This window comes from Maylandia zebra, linkage group LG18 (genome assembly GCF_041146795.1).
Source record: "Maylandia zebra isolate NMK-2024a linkage group LG18, Mzebra_GT3a, whole genome shotgun sequence".
Lineage (NCBI taxonomy): Eukaryota > Metazoa > Chordata > Actinopteri > Cichliformes > Cichlidae > Maylandia > Maylandia zebra.
Genome location: NC_135184.1, coordinates 7,317,576 through 7,336,256, shown reverse-complemented (window position 1 = coordinate 7,336,256; position 18,681 = coordinate 7,317,576). Strand labels below are relative to the sequence as shown.

The 18,681-nt window shown below is 40.2% G+C and overlaps 1 protein-coding gene across 3 annotated transcripts in view; it reads right to left on the bottom strand.

Moving 5' to 3' along the window:
* Nucleotides 1–17,694, bottom strand: part of LOC101466848 (enhancer of polycomb homolog 1) — a 37,831-nt gene extending 20,137 nt beyond the window's left edge. For 2 of the 3 annotated variants that reach the window (XM_004565549.4, XM_023153651.3), the window contains exon 1: nucleotides 7,949–8,429. In XM_004565549.4, coding sequence (XP_004565606.2) covers nucleotides 7,949–8,101 — 153 coding nt within the window. In that variant the 5' untranslated portion in view covers nucleotides 8,102–8,429. Of the gene's footprint in view, nucleotides 1–7,948; nucleotides 8,430–9,859; nucleotides 9,956–17,366 lie in introns of those variants that run through there. The other variant, XM_004565550.4, reaches the window with a different exon arrangement.
* Between the last annotated feature and the right edge of the window lie 987 nt (nucleotides 17,695–18,681).

Here is an 18,681-nt window from a genome sequence, read left to right as displayed (position 1 = left end):
GAGAAGAAAGATGCTCATGCTTGACTAACTCAAACTCCAATGCTGACAACTGTCCTTTAGCTCTGGTTCAAGCCTCTTGGGGGGAAAAAGGCAAAACTTCCTCTCTGCAGGAAAAACCCAGATAATCCATAAACAAATTATGAGGAGGAAGTACTGAACGGCTACATTCAGACTCAGCCAATTGGACACCTAGTGCCCCCCCTCAAAAAACATCAGCTGTGCAGATAACGGTGGAGCCACTGCTGCTTCTTTAGTCACCGGATGTGTTTGCATTTTACATGCTTCCATTTGCCAAACATGTACCAGGTCATATTAGTGCCTCACAACTTGTCTGATAGACTGAAGCAGATGAGAGTAGAAAATACTGCACATATGCTGAGTGCATTACTTGAAAGATTAGCTTAATATATTTAATAATATAATATAATATAATATATGAGCATCCACCATTCAAAAGCATAACAAATCCCATTTTTCCAGCTTAGCTGACATAACACATTTCCCAGTGTTAAAAAGGATCAGTGTGATGCACCACCAAGCTTGGCACACAGAAGTAGAGACCCTGCAACATGTGCAGTAGTTAAGTGATCGAAACATTAACATGAGAAATGTAACTTCTGAACTTGGTCTTCTGAAAGAGGCAAAACAAGCAAAAAAAGATCAATTTTCTCTTTACAACACCAAGCTGCCATTTCAACACACCAGAGATTTTACTGTTATTCACTCTTACAGAGACCTTGAAACATTGCTGCTCTACCACATTGAGGACAATGTATACAATCTCATATGGTCTGCAGTCATTTATTATATATAACAAATGCAATCAGATGAGGATCATCTACGAGACAAAACTGCAAAATGTGGACTAACCATCATAACAAAACTAATTACTTTAGAGATGCTTTTCAGAACTATCCAGTCAGAAACTACCAGTGGAAATAAAAGGAAATAAACAGAGATTAAGGTGATTTTATTTCATGAAAAACATAATTTTGGTGAATTTTCAAGGGAGTATCCACAGTGCCTGCTTTTTCACAGGTTTTAATCAACATCTGTTTTTACCAATTAAACAAACAAATTTGTATTCCAAATAAATATAATTATAATGAATGATTACTCATACCTGTTACCTGTAAACAGCAAGTCACAAGAAAAACAATATAAAAACTGTTAGGAAAGCAAATTTGACAAAGTCTGACCTTCAATTTATAAGTTTGTGCTGTCATCCGCAAAACTTTCGGTCTACAGTCCTAAATCTACTTTATGGTGTCCCAGAGCAGTGTTCATCACCACCATTTGCACTTTTTGGGCCTGACAATATCATGCACAGTCTGTTTAGTACACCCGAGGCGAGCGGTTGTCTTTTACATTTATCGTTGCCATGTGGTGCTGCGATCTGTTCTGAGAATGCAGATTCTCTCCCCCCCCCCCTCTTTCCTAATAGCCTCTCCATGGTGCCCTGCAAACATAACCCAACCTGACTGGAGTATACTTGAAAGACATTACTTATTTACTTTGTGCATTTCAATATTAAGTTTCATTCCATTTTAGTTTTTAAAAATGATCAAAACTGTAACATTTCTATTAAATAACCTCTAATGTACACTAACAGTGTGTAATATTGTCTGCTAGCAAGCTTTTCGTGGCTAATCTTGTTATGCATTTGACTGGAGAGCCACCACAAACCGTTTGCCTTATAAGTTATCTTTAATTTAAAGATCACAAAGAGCTCTTTCAAACTATATATGCCCAAATAACATTTTCATCATGTCTTTGTTAGATCTTTCTTCTACTTTATTTCCACCTTTTCGTTCTCACCTCAAGCCACATCTCTTAAACTGGTTCTAATAAAAAAATAAAAAAGTCCACAACTTGATGTTTATTCCTCATATTGTTGCAAGATAGTTATAAGCTAACATCACACCAGCTAGTATTAGCCTTGTGTATCCTAAAAACCACACTCTGAGAAACCGTTTAATTAACATTCTCAAATCATTTAAGAGTTAAGTGCTCCATGTCCAACAGTGTTAGAACCACTTCAAAAATGTCACTAACAGCAGCACTGGCAAGCAGAAAAGACCAGGATATCCTCATCTCACCCCAGTATTGTTGTTCATTGGCTCTTTAACTCATGACTTCTTTCACAAAGTTTTACAGCCTCCTCAAGAGTAAATAGATGTGGAAACAAAGAATACAGAGGTTGAGGTATAGTTGAGGTAAACTCAGTGCAGATGAACAGCAGCCAGAGTTTGTCCTAGAGCAGCCGCTGTAGCTAAAACTAGGCAGGATAAGAAAATAGAATTTGGGGTACTGTAATCTACCAAAATCTAGTAGTCAGGTTTTACACACTGTACCTTTAGGTTTTTCAGTTTTATCATCTAGCACTGCATTATTCTAATTATACTGACCAATTAGAACTCAACTGCTTGACTTATTCTATTTTGTGACATACCTGCCTTACTTTACTTTCCATGTTCTAATGGTTCTGGGTTTATTTGAATGTTTTCTTATTTCTCTGTTCCACCTTTTTAAATTTAGTTTAATCACTAATTAATTTGTGCATTTCCTTTGTATCAGTCTTACAGGCCAGTCATTCATCTGATCTGCACCAACCTGCATGAATGAAACCATACAAACACCTTTTAAACATGCAACATATGCCACCACGCACTTCTACACTTATATGTTCCCATCTTATTCCAAGTCTGCTTCCGGGTCCCTCTGCTATGAGGAAAAACTTTATCGACTAAACAGCCTTGAGCAAAAACACATCGCCTGCCAAACCTAATCAAGCAACGTGGTTGTTTACCTTCCTGGCTGTGGTCATTTGCCTGACAATAAATAAAGTCAGATTGAGATGAACAGTCAGAATAGAGCATTGGCCGATGCCCTCGTACGCACACACTTGCACTCGTTTCCTCAAATACACAGAGGAGTCCAGAAATAGCCCTCTAAAATGACCACATCGATCACTGTCAAGTCTGCTGAGCCAGCCGCGGCCTCCTCCACCTTCTCCAGTCTCGCCTCTGACAGCTACTGTCCCAGACACTGTAAATGTCACTTAACATGATGGACAGCCGCAAGGGACAGTCTGGTAAGAGGCTGTTGAGGGATGCTTAGCCACAGTACAAAAGCAGTTTTATGCAGCGTGTGTGGGAGAGAACGATATTCAACACCAAGAGTAAAAGAGGTGGGAAAGTAATAGCAGCTACGAGCCTAGGTTTTTCTCCACAGTTGGTCAATTCAAACTCTGTGGGGCAGTTTGTAAAGTAACAAGCAATTAACTGAGCAACTTTCCATCCCGCTTCACACATTAAAAGAAATGGGGAGAGAATTTGCCTCGGTCCAGACCTTTGATTCACTCCAATTCAGCCTGCTTTATAAGACGATCCAAGTCTTTGCAACTTGAATGCAGCCTCATAAGTTAATAAGGCTGTGATAATTTACCAACCCCCAGCCCAGTCTAAAATGTGCATAGTCACCTTCCGGGGATTACCATTGACGTCATTAGCCATTCGCAGATCCAAATGCTCTACAATGAGTCCCCACCGAAAACAACAGATCATCCAAATTCTTTCTACTCAAATAAAATGATCAGTGTGGCTGTGCCCAGACGTTATTATGAAGTTTGGTTTTCAGGAATCTGTAAAGAGAGGTTACAAGGTTTAGTTAGAAGAGAATTAGCTAGTTAGTTTAAATCTAATGATGACAGACCATTTTCTAACTTAGTTACACTTAGTAAACATATAGCTCTGCTTTGGAAGTACATTAATAAAGAAAAGTAGAGATGCGAGGGGGGTTTGTGAATGTGGGCTAGTTGATGTAAATGACTGGTACCTCCTGGCTCGTGTTACCCGAGGTACAGAGGTCGGGTTAGGTTGACAAACAGTGAAAAACAGGGAAGATACAGACTTAAGATGTTGACTGTCCCCAACGGACAAGAAAGCTTGTAGAAGCTGACAAACAAGTTATGTGCAGTGTTAAAATAAAGCCGCTAGCTACTGTTAGCCATGCTCTGAAAATTGTCACACCAATGTTATGCACAGCACTACACATTTTAGCAGCATCTAAACCATGTTTTGGTTCATTCACAATGTGATTAGTGTTAAAATCCCTTAAATTCAGCTGAAGAGGGAGGAAAACCAAACAGAAAAAGGCAGAACTAACAGGAAACTGCAAAGATTTCCATCAACCAGACTCATTGCCACTGTACATGGACTGATCATGCTGGTTTACATGTATAGTTTACACACTCATTCTTTAATTAATGGGTCACAGAGTGAGCAATTCCACAGGAGTTGTAACCCATCTTGCAAACTTGCCAACTCACTGGCCTGAAAACCCTTCCTGGAACCTGGTGCACAAACACATCCAGAACCAATCTGTCAATAGTCAAACGGAAAGTGAAACAGCTGACGCAGGAAGCTATCTAGTTGACATCGTGGAGCCAGCAGAGACTTTGGACAGGTGACATGCCCCACTTTCCCACCCAGCAAGGTCACAAGCAACAAAAAAGAAAAAACCTGGTGTCCCGCCAGAGCATGTGGCTGTGTGTATGTACAAGAAGCGTGTCTGGAAAAGAGGCAAAAACAGATGCCTGTGGGTTCCCAGCAGGGCTGCAGACACTGACCTCACTTTCACCCAAACGTAAACACGAGACAAAGTGTCTGGCTCCAAAACAAACACGCTACATGTGCTGAGGGAATTTCAGCAGTGACAGCTCTTTGGTAGATCTACGCTACCAGAAATACACAAACACGCAGAGACCGGCCTGTTGGACAGAGATACGACGGTTGAAAGTGTTGACTATTCATGTGCCAAGCAGGGTTACAAGCGTTACGAGGTGTCCTGTTGCCCAAGCTCAGCAGAAAGATGGACATGGAAGCGCAAAGTTGTGAGTTCTCAATGCCATGAGTTCAGCTCTCTTAACTTTTGCTGAAGTTACGAGCTGGTGCAAAGTAAAGGAAAGTTGACAATTCAGTTTAAAACCTTCCTGATGTGCCAGATTCCACTAAACGTATACCAATTCATTTTCAGTATACTCTTAGTGAGGTACAGTCTCTGCTCAGAATTGTATAAATTTAAACTGTTGAGCCATACAGTGAACAGCATCACTGAAGGAAGCAGCACAGGAAAAAATTTTTAATGCTTGATCCTATCTGCTACCTGGTATGTTTTCCTGCTGGAAATGCAGCTAATAAAAAAGATGAATGCTTCGTCTATTTCAAGGTCATTTATCACCATGAATATTGAATCTGTGGAAACAATTTCACTGGCTACAACCTAGAGTGATTTCCACACCACTTCCACTGAGCTATGAGACCGAGTCAATCCCGATGCACTCATGTTTTAAATGTACAAAGTCTCAACGCTCTAATGTACAAGAGAGGGGTGGAAGGTGCAATAAATGGGAAGCTGTAGCTTGATAAATTTACAATATCAATCATTTTCTGCAACACTGCTTTAATGTCATTTTTCTTATAGACTGATCTTTATAACCTCCACAACCTGTTCACTTGACGGTGCCCGACTGTGCAGAAGCAGCAGCAAATGATGCATCAACCACTCGCTTTTATGAGTGTGTGCAAAGAGCCTGGAGCAAACAGCCTGGGTTAACAGAGAAAGTTGATATCAGTTACTGCTGTGATGCCCGTCACCTGCGACTGGGCTTTTAGGCTTTGTTGAGTCAGGATAATTAACAGAGTTGGTTTTTTTCCACCCTCACAGCAGAATAATTTTGGTGCTGTCCAGAAGAAAAATAACCAGGACTGAATTTTTAAACAACTTGTTTGTATTGAGCATTGAATTTACTCAAGCGTAAAATTAAGTTTTGTGCATCCAACGGTGATTTCGGGTAACAAATTGTCGCTACCCTCCAAGAGGCCCACGTGGAGGCAGAGAAAATCTGGCTATGCTGAACATACTATGCAGCGTCTCCCTGCTCGTTTCAGAAATCTTTCTATTAGCAGAGTGTCAGACTACCCAGCACTGCATAGTCTGGCTTAAATAGTCCTGAGTGAAACATGCAAAGCTGATGCTTTCTCTGAACACTTTCAGACTGCAGAAAATAAATGCAGTTTTTGCTTTCACTGGGTCAAGCACATCGCTAAGGGAGGAAAAAGAGAAAAAGGGACCAAGCATCCCTGTGCAAATTAATGAGCGTGGAGGTAAAACAAATAATATGTGCTCTTACAAAAGCTAAAAATACACACCAGCAGCAGAAACTACAACAACAACAACTCAAAATACATTTCCATCTAAAGTCTGACGCAGAATTCATAACAGACAGCTAACAACACAGAGCGGCTGGCACGCAGCAGGCCTTGGCCTACCTCTTATGATAATATGACTGTTACATAACCAAGCACTCCAGCTGAGCAGAGCACAGACTTTGAAGTGACAGCAACCCCCACCTCCTCTCTCCTCCTTCCTGCCACCCTGATCTCCTCTGGAGCGCCACGTGCGCTGGTCTGCCAGCCCGCTGTGCCATCTGACACACTGAACCCCTGACACCGAGACTCCACAACACCGGCTGCAACACACTTTGCTTGAATAATTTAGGGAAAAAAGTATCCAACACAGATCCCTGTAGCGATATCCCCCTCGTGTACTCAACCTTATATTTAAACATCAGGCAAGACTGCTGGGTAAGCTGTGTAGCAGACTCCTCAGAGAAGCAGATATATTGTTTAATACTCCCGGGATGAGAGCACTGCTGTGTCAGACTACTGCATAGTAAATTACATAAAAAGCGAAGAACAGGAAAAAGAAATCCCACAGGGTGCATGTGCTTTACAACCCCCCCCCTATTTTTGAAATAATCACAACAGCCCTGTGGGATGCAACAGGAAGCAGAATTTGTTAAGTTACTTGCAGGGAGATCAAACTAGAAAGATACTTTCTCTAACAATTATCTGCAAGCTTTCATGAGTTTTGAAATGTAACAATGTTCTTATATAGATAGTTGACTATCAATGCACATAACCATTTAGATGCTCATCCCACAGTGGCTTAACTGTGGAGTAAGAGGAAACACAAAAAGTTGCACAACAAAGTCCCAATCTTATTTTGCAACATTTACTTACACGAAAATTATAACATATGAACCAAAGCACTTTTAGGTAATTTAAACGAGCTTTTCTGATTTATTTTGATGTTTAAATATTCCTTCTATGCACAACAGAATATGACCACATTGCAATGAGAGATGCCGGTGACAGCACCTCTGGAAAATCGACATCATTAACCTATTACAGAGAAGTATCTTCTTGGTTAGAGTGACAATAAGTGATTTACCTGTGTGATTGCTGCACATGCAATAACTTAATTGCAACAACATAATAACAAACCCACAGCGTCCATACTAATAACGAGCCGGGCTCGCCGTACGGAGAAATCATCATAAAAATGTGGCACCGGCAGCTGCATTCATGACACACAAGGCTCTGTGCAGGAAAACAGCAAGCAAACATTTACATCAAGTCAATGCAAAACGAACACCGCTGTGTTTTCTCCAATGCATGGCCGCCTTGTTGACATTTCTGACTGCTGGTAGCAAAGATGCCACATAATCTGAAATCACTAGCTCCCCCTTGCCCTGGTCCGCTGCAATTACGCCAACACAAGGCCCCGTCCTGACAGACGAGACAAAATGTCGGAATCGCTCAGGTCACATGACTCCTTTGTACTCAGAAAATCACCTCACGCACAAATATGCCGGTCAAACCGGACAATTTTATCCAATAACGACACAAAGCATCCCCGCTTTGCCCAAAAATCCGTCCGAGCCCCGTATATGAGTCGTTTGCGGCACAAAACCGTCGTGTTTCTCCTGAGAAAATTGGCGGCCATTTTGTGAAAGCTTGCGCAGAAAAAAGAGGGACGCCTGTGATCACGTAAAAATGAAACAAAACGTATAAATTCATATTTTCAAACGGTTAAAGCATACCGATTCCTCTTCTTTCTCCATCCCCGTCGGCATCTGCGGCACTGCCCGGTTAATTGATGCATATTCGTGTAGGTCGGGTAAATCCTCACAACGGAAGACGGGTAGTGGCTTGGAAGCGTCCAGCGCCCGTGCCCGAAACGACAATTTACTCATTTTTCACAATTCGAGGTGCAATATAAATCTATCCGATCTCCTAATATTCACAACGGTACCGAGTGGAGCTTTCATGGATGTTTCTGTGCGGTTAGTCTCTATTCTAACGTTCGAATGGTTGTAGCTTGTATTTAGGGCGTCGCCAACGGAGCCGGGGGAAGGCCCGGATCTTGGTCGCTCTCTCTCGGACTGTTTTTTTCCGACGCTCCGCTCCCTACCGTTGGTTCAGTGCGCCATGGACAACATGGCGGACATTTAAAACTCGTTTGCTCTGTTTCGCTCGGAGCGGTCCAACCCCCAGTTCGTGGACCGACCATTCCCACACGGTCCCGAGCGCTTGCGCGTTGCGGGGGTAGGGGGAAGGGGGTATTTCTTGCAAACTAACTCCGTTTCCACACATACACATAAATTATTGAAATAAGCACCGGGAATGGCCGAAATGTATATCGTAAACTAAAACGAAATAAATTTTCAAATAAATAAATTAAATGACAAAAGTAAAGTTGTTCTATACCCCCTTTAAAAAATAGTAAATGAAAGAAAATAAAAATGCGATTTTAAAAACATAAATAAAAAGTGGGACTACTGGAATAACAGGACTACGGTTAAAAAAACAAAACAAAAACAAAAAAAACCACTGCCAACTGTATTTAGCACAACAAATAAAAAAAGATACCCCTATTTAAAAATGCATTTAATATATAATGAATAATTTCTACTTTTGAAAAAGAAAAAAAAACACTTAAAACTTTGTAAACAAATTGTAAACAAATAAAATGAATTTGAAAAAGGTATTTAATATTGCATGGTGTACATTTTCTCTATTGTGTAGTATTATTGTCATGGGTTACTTTATTGCTTCTTCTATATTTTTTTTTCCTTTTAATTTTGCTGTTGTAATAAAGTGAATTTCCCAACTGTGGGACATACAAGCTATCTTACTGCAGTGTATTTTACGTTTTGGTTAACAAAATTAGAGACAGACTAGCTGCAGACCAATGCAGCTAACAGAGATAACTGTTAACTGAGCTGAAACAACTACAGTGATTCATTACAGCTCATCAATCTGATCAACAGCCCTGCATTTATTGGCAAGGAATGACAAACAATGTCATTTAATTGTATTTTTTCCACCCAAACCTTTGTCATATATGAAAATGAATAAAAATACTACTAATTACTACTATACATTGGAAGTTTTCACTATAGTGTATTTTATGCTTTGATAAACAATACAGGAGGCACAAAAATCTTAAAAATAACTACAGCCAACGCCTTTAACACCACAGGGTAGAGACAGCCGTCCCTTTGAACCACACAGAAAGAACAACCCGGATCCACTGAAACTTATCACTCTGATCTGACCACAGCCCATCATTAAAACCCCCCAGAAACGTTTATTCCCGGTGATACGCCTCACCATGTGAGCACAACGCTGCCCTCTTCTGGTCTGACAGGCAAAGGATCAAATCACCAGCATGCATGTTGGCACTCGCTGCCTGCCATTTCTCTGTGAGTGCATCACAAACTGTGTGCATCGTTTTGAGTGCATGTATTATTATATGTATCAGTTAAAAGCTTAAAAGTGACCATGCTTATCCCAGCAGGCTGAAGTTGTGCTTTCAGGGTAAGACTAGCACAAAGGTATGGTTTGAGTATGCTACTCAAGTGACCCCCCCAAAGAAATACACACACAAAAAAAAAAAAAAAACCACACACCAAACCCAAACACTTACAACATTAATTTAACATTGTTACCTGTTGATGGTGGTGACATGTTTCTTAGCCAGGATCCACCCAGGGGACCTGAGGTTTTCTTTTCATCAATAAATCCATAGATGGTGCCATGAAGACCTGCAAGCAAATTGACAACAGCGCAGGGACATTTAGTCAAAAAGCTCACGCTTGATGAGTTTTTCCACATGTAGTTTAAAAGGAGATTTAGATCCTGTTGGTCTGGGTGGAGCAAAAACAAAATCCACCACCTGTTTGTAATTGTCAGAAGGGCCTCCTGGTCTGGCCATCCAACAACTACACCTGGCTGTGTTGGTGGGTAACACACAAAGGCACTCAAATGGACCAAAAGGAGTTTATTTGTGTGCAACAAGGGGTTTTAAACTGAAATGGCACGTTTATCGAACATTTTCCAACAGGAAGATCTGCTTCATATTTGTACATTACTCTCACATTCTTGCCCAACAGCACACAAAATGCAGCATCTGCAGCTCCATAATCATCATCCTTAGTCTGATATATCTACTATCCTTTCTCTGTACACGTCTAAACCCCCTCAGACATGCCTCTCTAATCCTGGTCCCTCTAAACAAGAACTTTAGCATCTTCAACTCTGCAATTTCCCGCTCGGCTTCCTCTCTTTTTTGTCAGTGCCACCGTCTCCAAACCACAGATCACAATAGGTCATGCTACCATGTTGTAAACCTTCCCTTTCACTCTTACTACCATCCTTCTTCCAAATCCACTCCATTGTGCCTGCACTCTCTTCTTCACCTCTCTTGTGCACTGTCTCTTGCTTTGGATGGTCGATCCCAAGTATTTCAATTCATCTACCTTCAAGTACCTCTGCTCCTTGCATCGTTACTGTTACACCCATTTCCCTCTCATTCACACATGTATTCTGTCATGTTCCAACTAGGGCTGCCACGTTTAGTCGACCCGTCACGGTTATGTCGACTATCAAAACCGTCGACGACTAATTTAATAGTCGACGCGTCGTTTGAAGCTACGTAAGATCCTGAAAGACGCAGAAACAAGTAGTAGGATTCAAGAGTGGAATAACGGACTGAAACAGAAGATGGCAGCAGTGCATCTACAAGGATGCCAGCTGCCATTAAAGGCTAAAGAAGAAGACGCAGTTTCCAGTATCGTAGCTGTCGAAATTCAGTGGCTGCATCCTCTGGAGGCCGCATTTGTAGGCCGATTACGTGACAGGCAAATTTGAAGACTCCGACAAATGCATCCTCCTTTTCCCCAGATTTGAATCATGGGTTGGGCGTGTCCTTCATTGCCCAACCTATCCCAGAATTCATAGCGCGGCCCATCCAATTCCAGTTTCCAACAATGGCGGCAGCTACTTAGTTTTAATATTACACTTTCTAGGTCACAAAATAAACTTTTAAGATATTTTCAGGCAAGAATGTAGCTGTGTAAACTTCAAATAACTGCTAGGTTTATCAAGACAACACATATTCCCAAAAGTGCTCCGACGTTTTCAGAGACGAGCTGATTGGGAGATCAAGGCTCACTAGAGCCGGCGAGAACACCGAACTCCCGGCACATCGTTTTCAGACCCCCGTGGTCTTTTGCTACTCAGGTTAAACATGATATATAAGTCAGTTAGATGACTTAAAATGTTATATTGTTTGGCTTTGTTCAGTGTTTTATTTGTTTCTGAGTAAATCAGTTTGGCTGAGATTAAAGTTACAGTTTTCACAGCTGAATAAACGTCAAACAGAAAACTGATTAAACAGAAGTGTGAGGTGGTCGAGAATTTACTCCAGTGTCCTGTTATATTTTAGATAGCAAGGAGCAGACGGCTGAGTTTATTAAACTCCACCGAGACAACCTGCAAATTTCATTAAAAGTTTAACAAACTATCATCTTGTCTTTATTTTTAGTTAGCACATACCTTAAACACTTAAAGCTGTAAACTAATGATAGTTATATAAGAGCAGCTGCATGCTGGAGCAATAAGCTGTACGTTTTATGTTCAATGGATGCATGATCTGATTAGTCGACTAATTGCAAAAATAATCGGTGACTAGTCGACTATCAAAATAATCGTTTGTGGCAGCCCTAGTTCCAACTGACTTTCATTCCTCTTCTCTCCAGAGCATACCTCCACCTCTTACAGACTCTCTTCCACCTACTCTCACCACAGATCACAATGTTGTCTGTAAACATTGTTCACAGAGACTTCTGGGGTCTGTTCTTGGTACCTCGCTAAGTAAGTTAGCTGGATTTGATTGTTGACGATTTCGCGTGATCTTGGATCGTTCGGTTCTCCGAAGCTCATCCGGGACTTGCTGTCATAGCAACAGATCCGTAAGCGTAAACCTGCTCGGGAGCAGGTTTACTTTATGTAAACAAGATTAGATCGCGGCCACTCAGGTATGTCCGCTTCATTTATACGAAAGCAACAGCGATAATTTACCACTGTTTTACCATAAATAAATATTATCAATGTAACTAAAGATAATGCAGCACTTGATCCTTTTATTGATGTCACACAGATACATACAGGTCATTTCCTAAAAAAAGGGAAATGTACTATTAACATTCTATTACATGTATTTGATTATTTCAGATGTAATTCATATTTCAGAGTAGTAATTGTAAATTACTTCGTGTAATCAAGATGAGAGACCACGGCTATAAAAGCGAAGGTGGATTTGGGAAGTCTGTCGCAGCCATGTCCTGTCCGTATACGCGAGCCACCCATTGCGGAAGGTGCAAGATTGATAAGGAGAGTTTTCAGAATTCAGCGTATATTGCGGGATAGACAGGATCCTTTAGCTCAGCGCAACAGTGTGCTCATAGAGAGATATCGGTTTTCCCGTGAGGGTATTATTTACTTAACCAACTTGTTGACGAGGGGGTGCAGGACCACCACCTGTCTTTTTGTGCTCTGTCCTTTTCTTGGTTGCTGTTATAAACAAACAAACAGATTATTTCAGGGTCTCTTTCCAAGAGACGAAAAGCAATATAAGTGATAAATATTACCATTCTGTAGAATATTCTTATATTTCACTTTTACTTGTTCCCATGTTCTAGTGGGTCCTGTTGTGGCTCTAATGTGAAAGAGGATATAATGTAATACAATATAATATGATATAATGTAATATAATATAATATAATATAGTGTAATATAATAAATTTACCCTACCGCCTACTGGTGTTGGCCAGAGGGGCCGATGGCGCGATATGGCAGCCTGGCTTCTGTCAGTCTGCCCCAGGGCAGCTGTGGCTACAACCGTAGCTGCTTCCACCAGTGTGTGAATGTGAGAGTGAATGAATAGTGGCATTGTAAAGCGCTTTGGGTGCCTTGAAAAGCGCTATATAAATCCAATCCATTATTATTATTATTATTAAATTACTTACGAGTTTAATTTGTCAGCAACTTTCTGCCAGCCCTCTCTCCTTGCTTTTGCAGTCTTTGCAGTGTTCCCTTGCATTTTAATTAAACTCTGAAACTCCTGAAATCCCTCAATCAAGAGTTCTTGCTCTGCTGCCGAAAAATACCGAGCGCGCTCCTTCGACATTTTCGCCGACCAATCAAAGGGTTGCCGATCAATGTTTCTACTATCGATGCGTAGCCCCTGTTAAGCCACATTACTCACATTACTTCATCCAGCTATACTAATCGTCAACAACAGGTGTGTTCGGAGAACCGGAATAGCAAGCTCAAAGTTAGCGCGATGATTTGATCTTGGATGTAGTAAGCGAGGTACGAAAAACGGACCCCTGACCTCATCTGTCCATCAGCAGTTCAAGACAGAAGAGGTTCAGAGGCAATCCCTGAACGCATCCATCACTCCTACTGCACACGTTCCCACCGCTCTTCAACAAGTCTTTCCCATACCTTCATGTCATGGCTCATCAACTCTATCCCTGTGTAGCGACTGCAGTTCTGCACTTCACCTTTGTTCTCAAAAGTTGGCATTCTCACATTCTCCAAGATTGTTTAACACAATCTGATTAAAAAGTCCACTTGGAGACTCAGTCCCACAAAGGGGGTTATCGTCTCGATAAGTTAAACCAGGGTTTCACAACATAGCTGTGAGCGTGTTCATGTGAAAGAGTCAGTGTTGGGAGCATTTGATTTATCAAACATTGACGGGTTTGCTGGCAGCAGTGTGCCTGATTTTATAAAGTTAGATAAAACTATCGTATTAGAATAAATATAAAGATGTTAAAACACAAAATACAGGCTGAAAGTAACACAGCCGAAGGCGAGTCCACTACGTGTTTGGGTACGTGTGTGAGGAAAAGTATGAATGTCAAAGTACTTTAACCACTTTGGCCAGGAAGACTGGAAAAAAAATCTAGTATATTAATGAAGTTTAGCCTATTAGAAATCAGGATGTAAAGCTGACAAACAGGTTGTCATTAGGGGAGGTTAATTTTTAAATACAACAGCCACAGGCCCAGAATTTAGACACAGGCTTGGTCTATGTGCAAATTTGATATAAGTTCAACAAGTATAAACATGTGATTTACGATCATATACATGGTATATAGAACAATAAAATTGTTATAAAAAGGGTTTTTAGCCAAAAGGAAAAACCAGGAAATAGGTTTCTTTAAGAATCTATATTTATTATTAATGCTCATCAGGAAAAGAAAAAACCTTAAGACACCTTAGAACCTCTTATTATTCACACACAGATGTCCAAGGGATTTCCAGGAATAATTCTGTTTTCTGGAGAACTAACTTATCAGTAGCTGGTGAATTAAAACCTGTTAATCTCTAATCTCAAACTTAGCCTGCTTCGGAGCTGGTTACGGCCGCAGTATATGTTACCATGGTGATCTACACCGTTAAGCAATTAATCACTTTTGTAACTCTTAAAACACTGTTAACCCCAAAGCCTGCTTTGTAAACAAAAGGCCTCAGGCGTGTCACGGCATCCTCCACCTTTGGACCTAAGCCCTTCTCTGTTTATCCAGTGAAACATGTCTACTACATGCGGCATCATCCACTGTCCGCAGCAGGCTGACATTTTATGAAGGTAACTAGGTAAGGTACTTACCTTTAATTCGCTGTTAAGTGTCAGCAGACAGACAATAAGTGTTTGTTTAGATCAAGAAGGATCCCTAACCAGTGATGAATCTACATGTTGGACTTGCAGGTCTCTCCATCTCGCCTAAGAGGAGGAAATCTTTCTGCAAACAGTTGCAGTCTGACTTGGACTGGCTGCAACCACTCTCAGAGACATTGTCAAAGGTTTGCAAATCATTCCTATGCTATCTATAAATGTAGACAAAGTCATCATGTTGTCATCGGTCTGAGTCACAATTCGAGGGAACTTGACTCTTATAGAAGAGGAAGGTTGCTTAGCACAAAGTTAATAGTTAAATGTGATTTTTTTTTGTCTAGATGGACAGCAACACTACGTGATTTTCGATGATTTATACCTGGAAATTGCTGTATTATCACAAACCGATTGCGGTGACCCCATTCCATATGTAACATTTATGGTAGGTTTTGGTTACAGTGTTGGTATGCTTGACAATTTCATTTGGAGCAAATACAAAACATGAATAATTGAAGTGAGATAACTTTATCTTTGGATAGAACAATAACTTTGAGGACATAGTTTGCACTTGGAAAAAAGGTGATAAATAATAATATATGTTTGTGCAGTGCAGAGTATTGCACTATGTTAATTAATATAACATGAATATAGTATTGTGATAATATGATATTGTGGGATGTCTGGTGAATCCCATCTTTACTAGCGAAGGTTTAAGAAGCTATTTTAGAGAGAACAACTCTGACATTTATGTCTAAAACAAGAGTAATGGGAAATAGATCGGATTTACAAAGCATATTTTGGTGCCTACCTACAAGGAAATTCAGTTTTATTTATCAAATGTTAACTATCTGGGATTCAAAGTAAAGCTTTGTACCGTGATGAAGTGTGTCATCTACTGTTTTGACTGTAACCGAGCTCCCTGCTGTGCGCAAACACACACATGAGCCCAATTCATTTATATTAAGAGGCACAGCATTACTGTGGTCATCGACTCCTGCTGTGACACATGAAAACCTATATCTATAACATTTTACTTGAAAAGAAATTGGCAGGCTACATTTAAGATAAAAAACTGTAAAAGGTACTTGCATTTGTCAGTACTTTTATACCTTATTTAATGATTTCTTAAAGTTTCTTATAAGCAGTTTATTTGGTATAATTGTAAATGCAGTGTCAGTAATATTACAATGCTCGATAGTTTCCTTCTCTTAGATATTTCACCTTTTATGCTGCCTGCCACTGTCATGAGGTTATGACTAAAATATGGCTAGTGGGACATGTGCATGTTTCTAGGTTTTGAAACGAATAAAGTCTGTGTAATGCAGTTATTATAACAGCTGCTGGATGCTTTCCAAATTAGCCAAGCCCAAATTAAGCTGTATTGGAGAATAAAGCCTTGAAATCTGTTTTAATTTCCAGAAACTTTGAGTAAAGGCGTTCTGAGGACAAGGCCTCAACTGCCCTGTGGTTATGCAAAAAAGACAAGAGCTTGAGTGACATACTGTTAGTAAGTTAAGCTTGTGACCTTGAGATTTATACTTCTAAAAACATCTAAAAAAAAAATACAAAAGAGACTACCTCAAACTAAATACATTACTTTCATACCTCACATACTTTGGGTCAGCACACAACACAAAAGTGCCATGTGGGTGGGGTTTGTCCCACAAAAAGTTCACATAATCACAGGAAAACACGAGAAACATTGTCCTCGTCTGATTTACATCCAGTCTAATGCAGAAGATGAGGCAACCCCAGCATAGTTTTTATCCCAAGCAGGCCTTTATTACTAATTATTAACTAATAATGACAGCACAACTAGTCACCATGAGGCAGTTCCCATTTGAGCTTCATCCAGCCAAGCAGGCCAGGACGGTCAGAGGTCTTCGTCTGGCTGGGTGTTTTATGAAAGGAGCTACTGTAGGTTAGATAATACAGTGGAGTGGGGCATAAGGCTATGATCCAGACCCATACAGGCCAGGGCCAAGCAGTTCCCTAGCAGACCACAGGAGCTGCCTGGCACTGTTCAGCCACACACCCTAAAGCCTATGATCCCCCAGTGCTACATTTCCAACGATGATGATGGAAATTCCAGAGAAGAAATCATATTTAAAAAATTACCTGCAGCCTCTCAAAGAGGAAGCCACCTTTTGCTCATGTTCTCTTACCCCCCCTCAAATAACCCCGATCAGATTTCCGACATCTTATTTTTCCACCTAACTGTAACAACTAGAGTATTAGATTTTTTTTGTTTTATAAAAACAATAAACGTTTCATCCGAACATATCGATCCATATCACGGTCTCCTAGCTTCGGGAGGTGGCAAAGTGATTAGAAACTTGTGGTTTTAATGCTGAATCGCATCCAGCTGACCAGCCAGGAATTTGATTGCGTGTATGAAATCATCTGATGCCAGAAAACACTAATCACGATGGGCCTTTTTTCCAGGCGACCATCGATTCAAGTTAAAAACATTGCAGAAAAATACTCACCAAGTCGACCATCGGTCACACGTCGGGGATTTATAAATAGATGGGCAATATTTCTGCAAGTCAGAAGTTAAAAAAAAAAAAAACGACAGGCAACACGACGCAGCTAGCCACAGAGGCACCCAACTACCACTGGCGTTAGCCACAGCTACTTCTTCTAGTTGGCTTCATAATAAAAGCCGGTCGGTCCGCCGGTGTCCGGGCAGGCAGAGCCATTGTCCGGTGTAGATCTACCAAAAAACGGCTTATTTTGGCTGCTGAAAAGTCCATGTCGATGTAAAGCTGGCTGAAACTAGAGAGGTGGAAACCAAAGTGCTACTGTTGGGGGTTAACAACTTTGCTGTAAACGACGCGATCTGATTGGCCCGCCGAGGCCACCAATCACCTGTGGAGAGCACCCGACTCAAGGCGTCACGCTCCACGGGGATGGAGTGCAACGTGATTGGCTGGCGACGTCACGACGAGCGTTAGCTTGTAGCCGATTTACATGCTAAAATAAACAAATAAAAGTATAAAATGAAAGCAAATAAAGCTATGTACAAAAAAGAAAGATCTGCTAAACGTAGAATAGCAAAAAAATATTTCTATTCTGTATGACTGAGGTTTTTAGATTATTACATTTTAAATTGATTTGATCAGTGATTTATTTATTTAGTTTTACTCACTGAACTCCTTTTATTCGAATCCATTTTTTTCCTACTTTTTTTTAAATTATTGAACTATTTTGCTAATGCATTCATATATTTTGAGCTATGCGATTCTTACGAATTTTTTTTTTAATTTTTGTAAAGGAATGTCTGTAATACATAAACAATGACTTCAACAGGTCTCTTGAGTTTCTTTTTAAGAGTTGTTTTCATACATTCAGAATATCTTTGAATACAGAGAACAAAAAACAAAAAACAAAGGATTTTTCTCCCTTTTCTTCTTTGATACCAGACACCTATTCAGAGGCAGATATGGTATTCAAAGAAATCATGAAATGAAGCAACAGCAACTCTCCTGCTGCAGAAAAAAAAAAAAAAAAAAAAAAAAAAAAAAAAAAAGTCAAACATGTTTATCTCTCTTATTTTCTGTGCCCCCCATTTTTCCTCTTACATTACTGTAAAAGTAGGGCAGTTTAATCACGCATGCTGCATACATTTTAATTGTATTACTTTAACTTATATTACTATATAGCACTTCGATCATTTTTGAATTAAACAGGATAAAACATTTAAATGCTTGATAATTCCATAATGTAAACAAATAAAATAAGAACACTACCCGCTACTATACCTACAGTCTTGTTGTTATGCCTGTAAACAAAACCATCCAC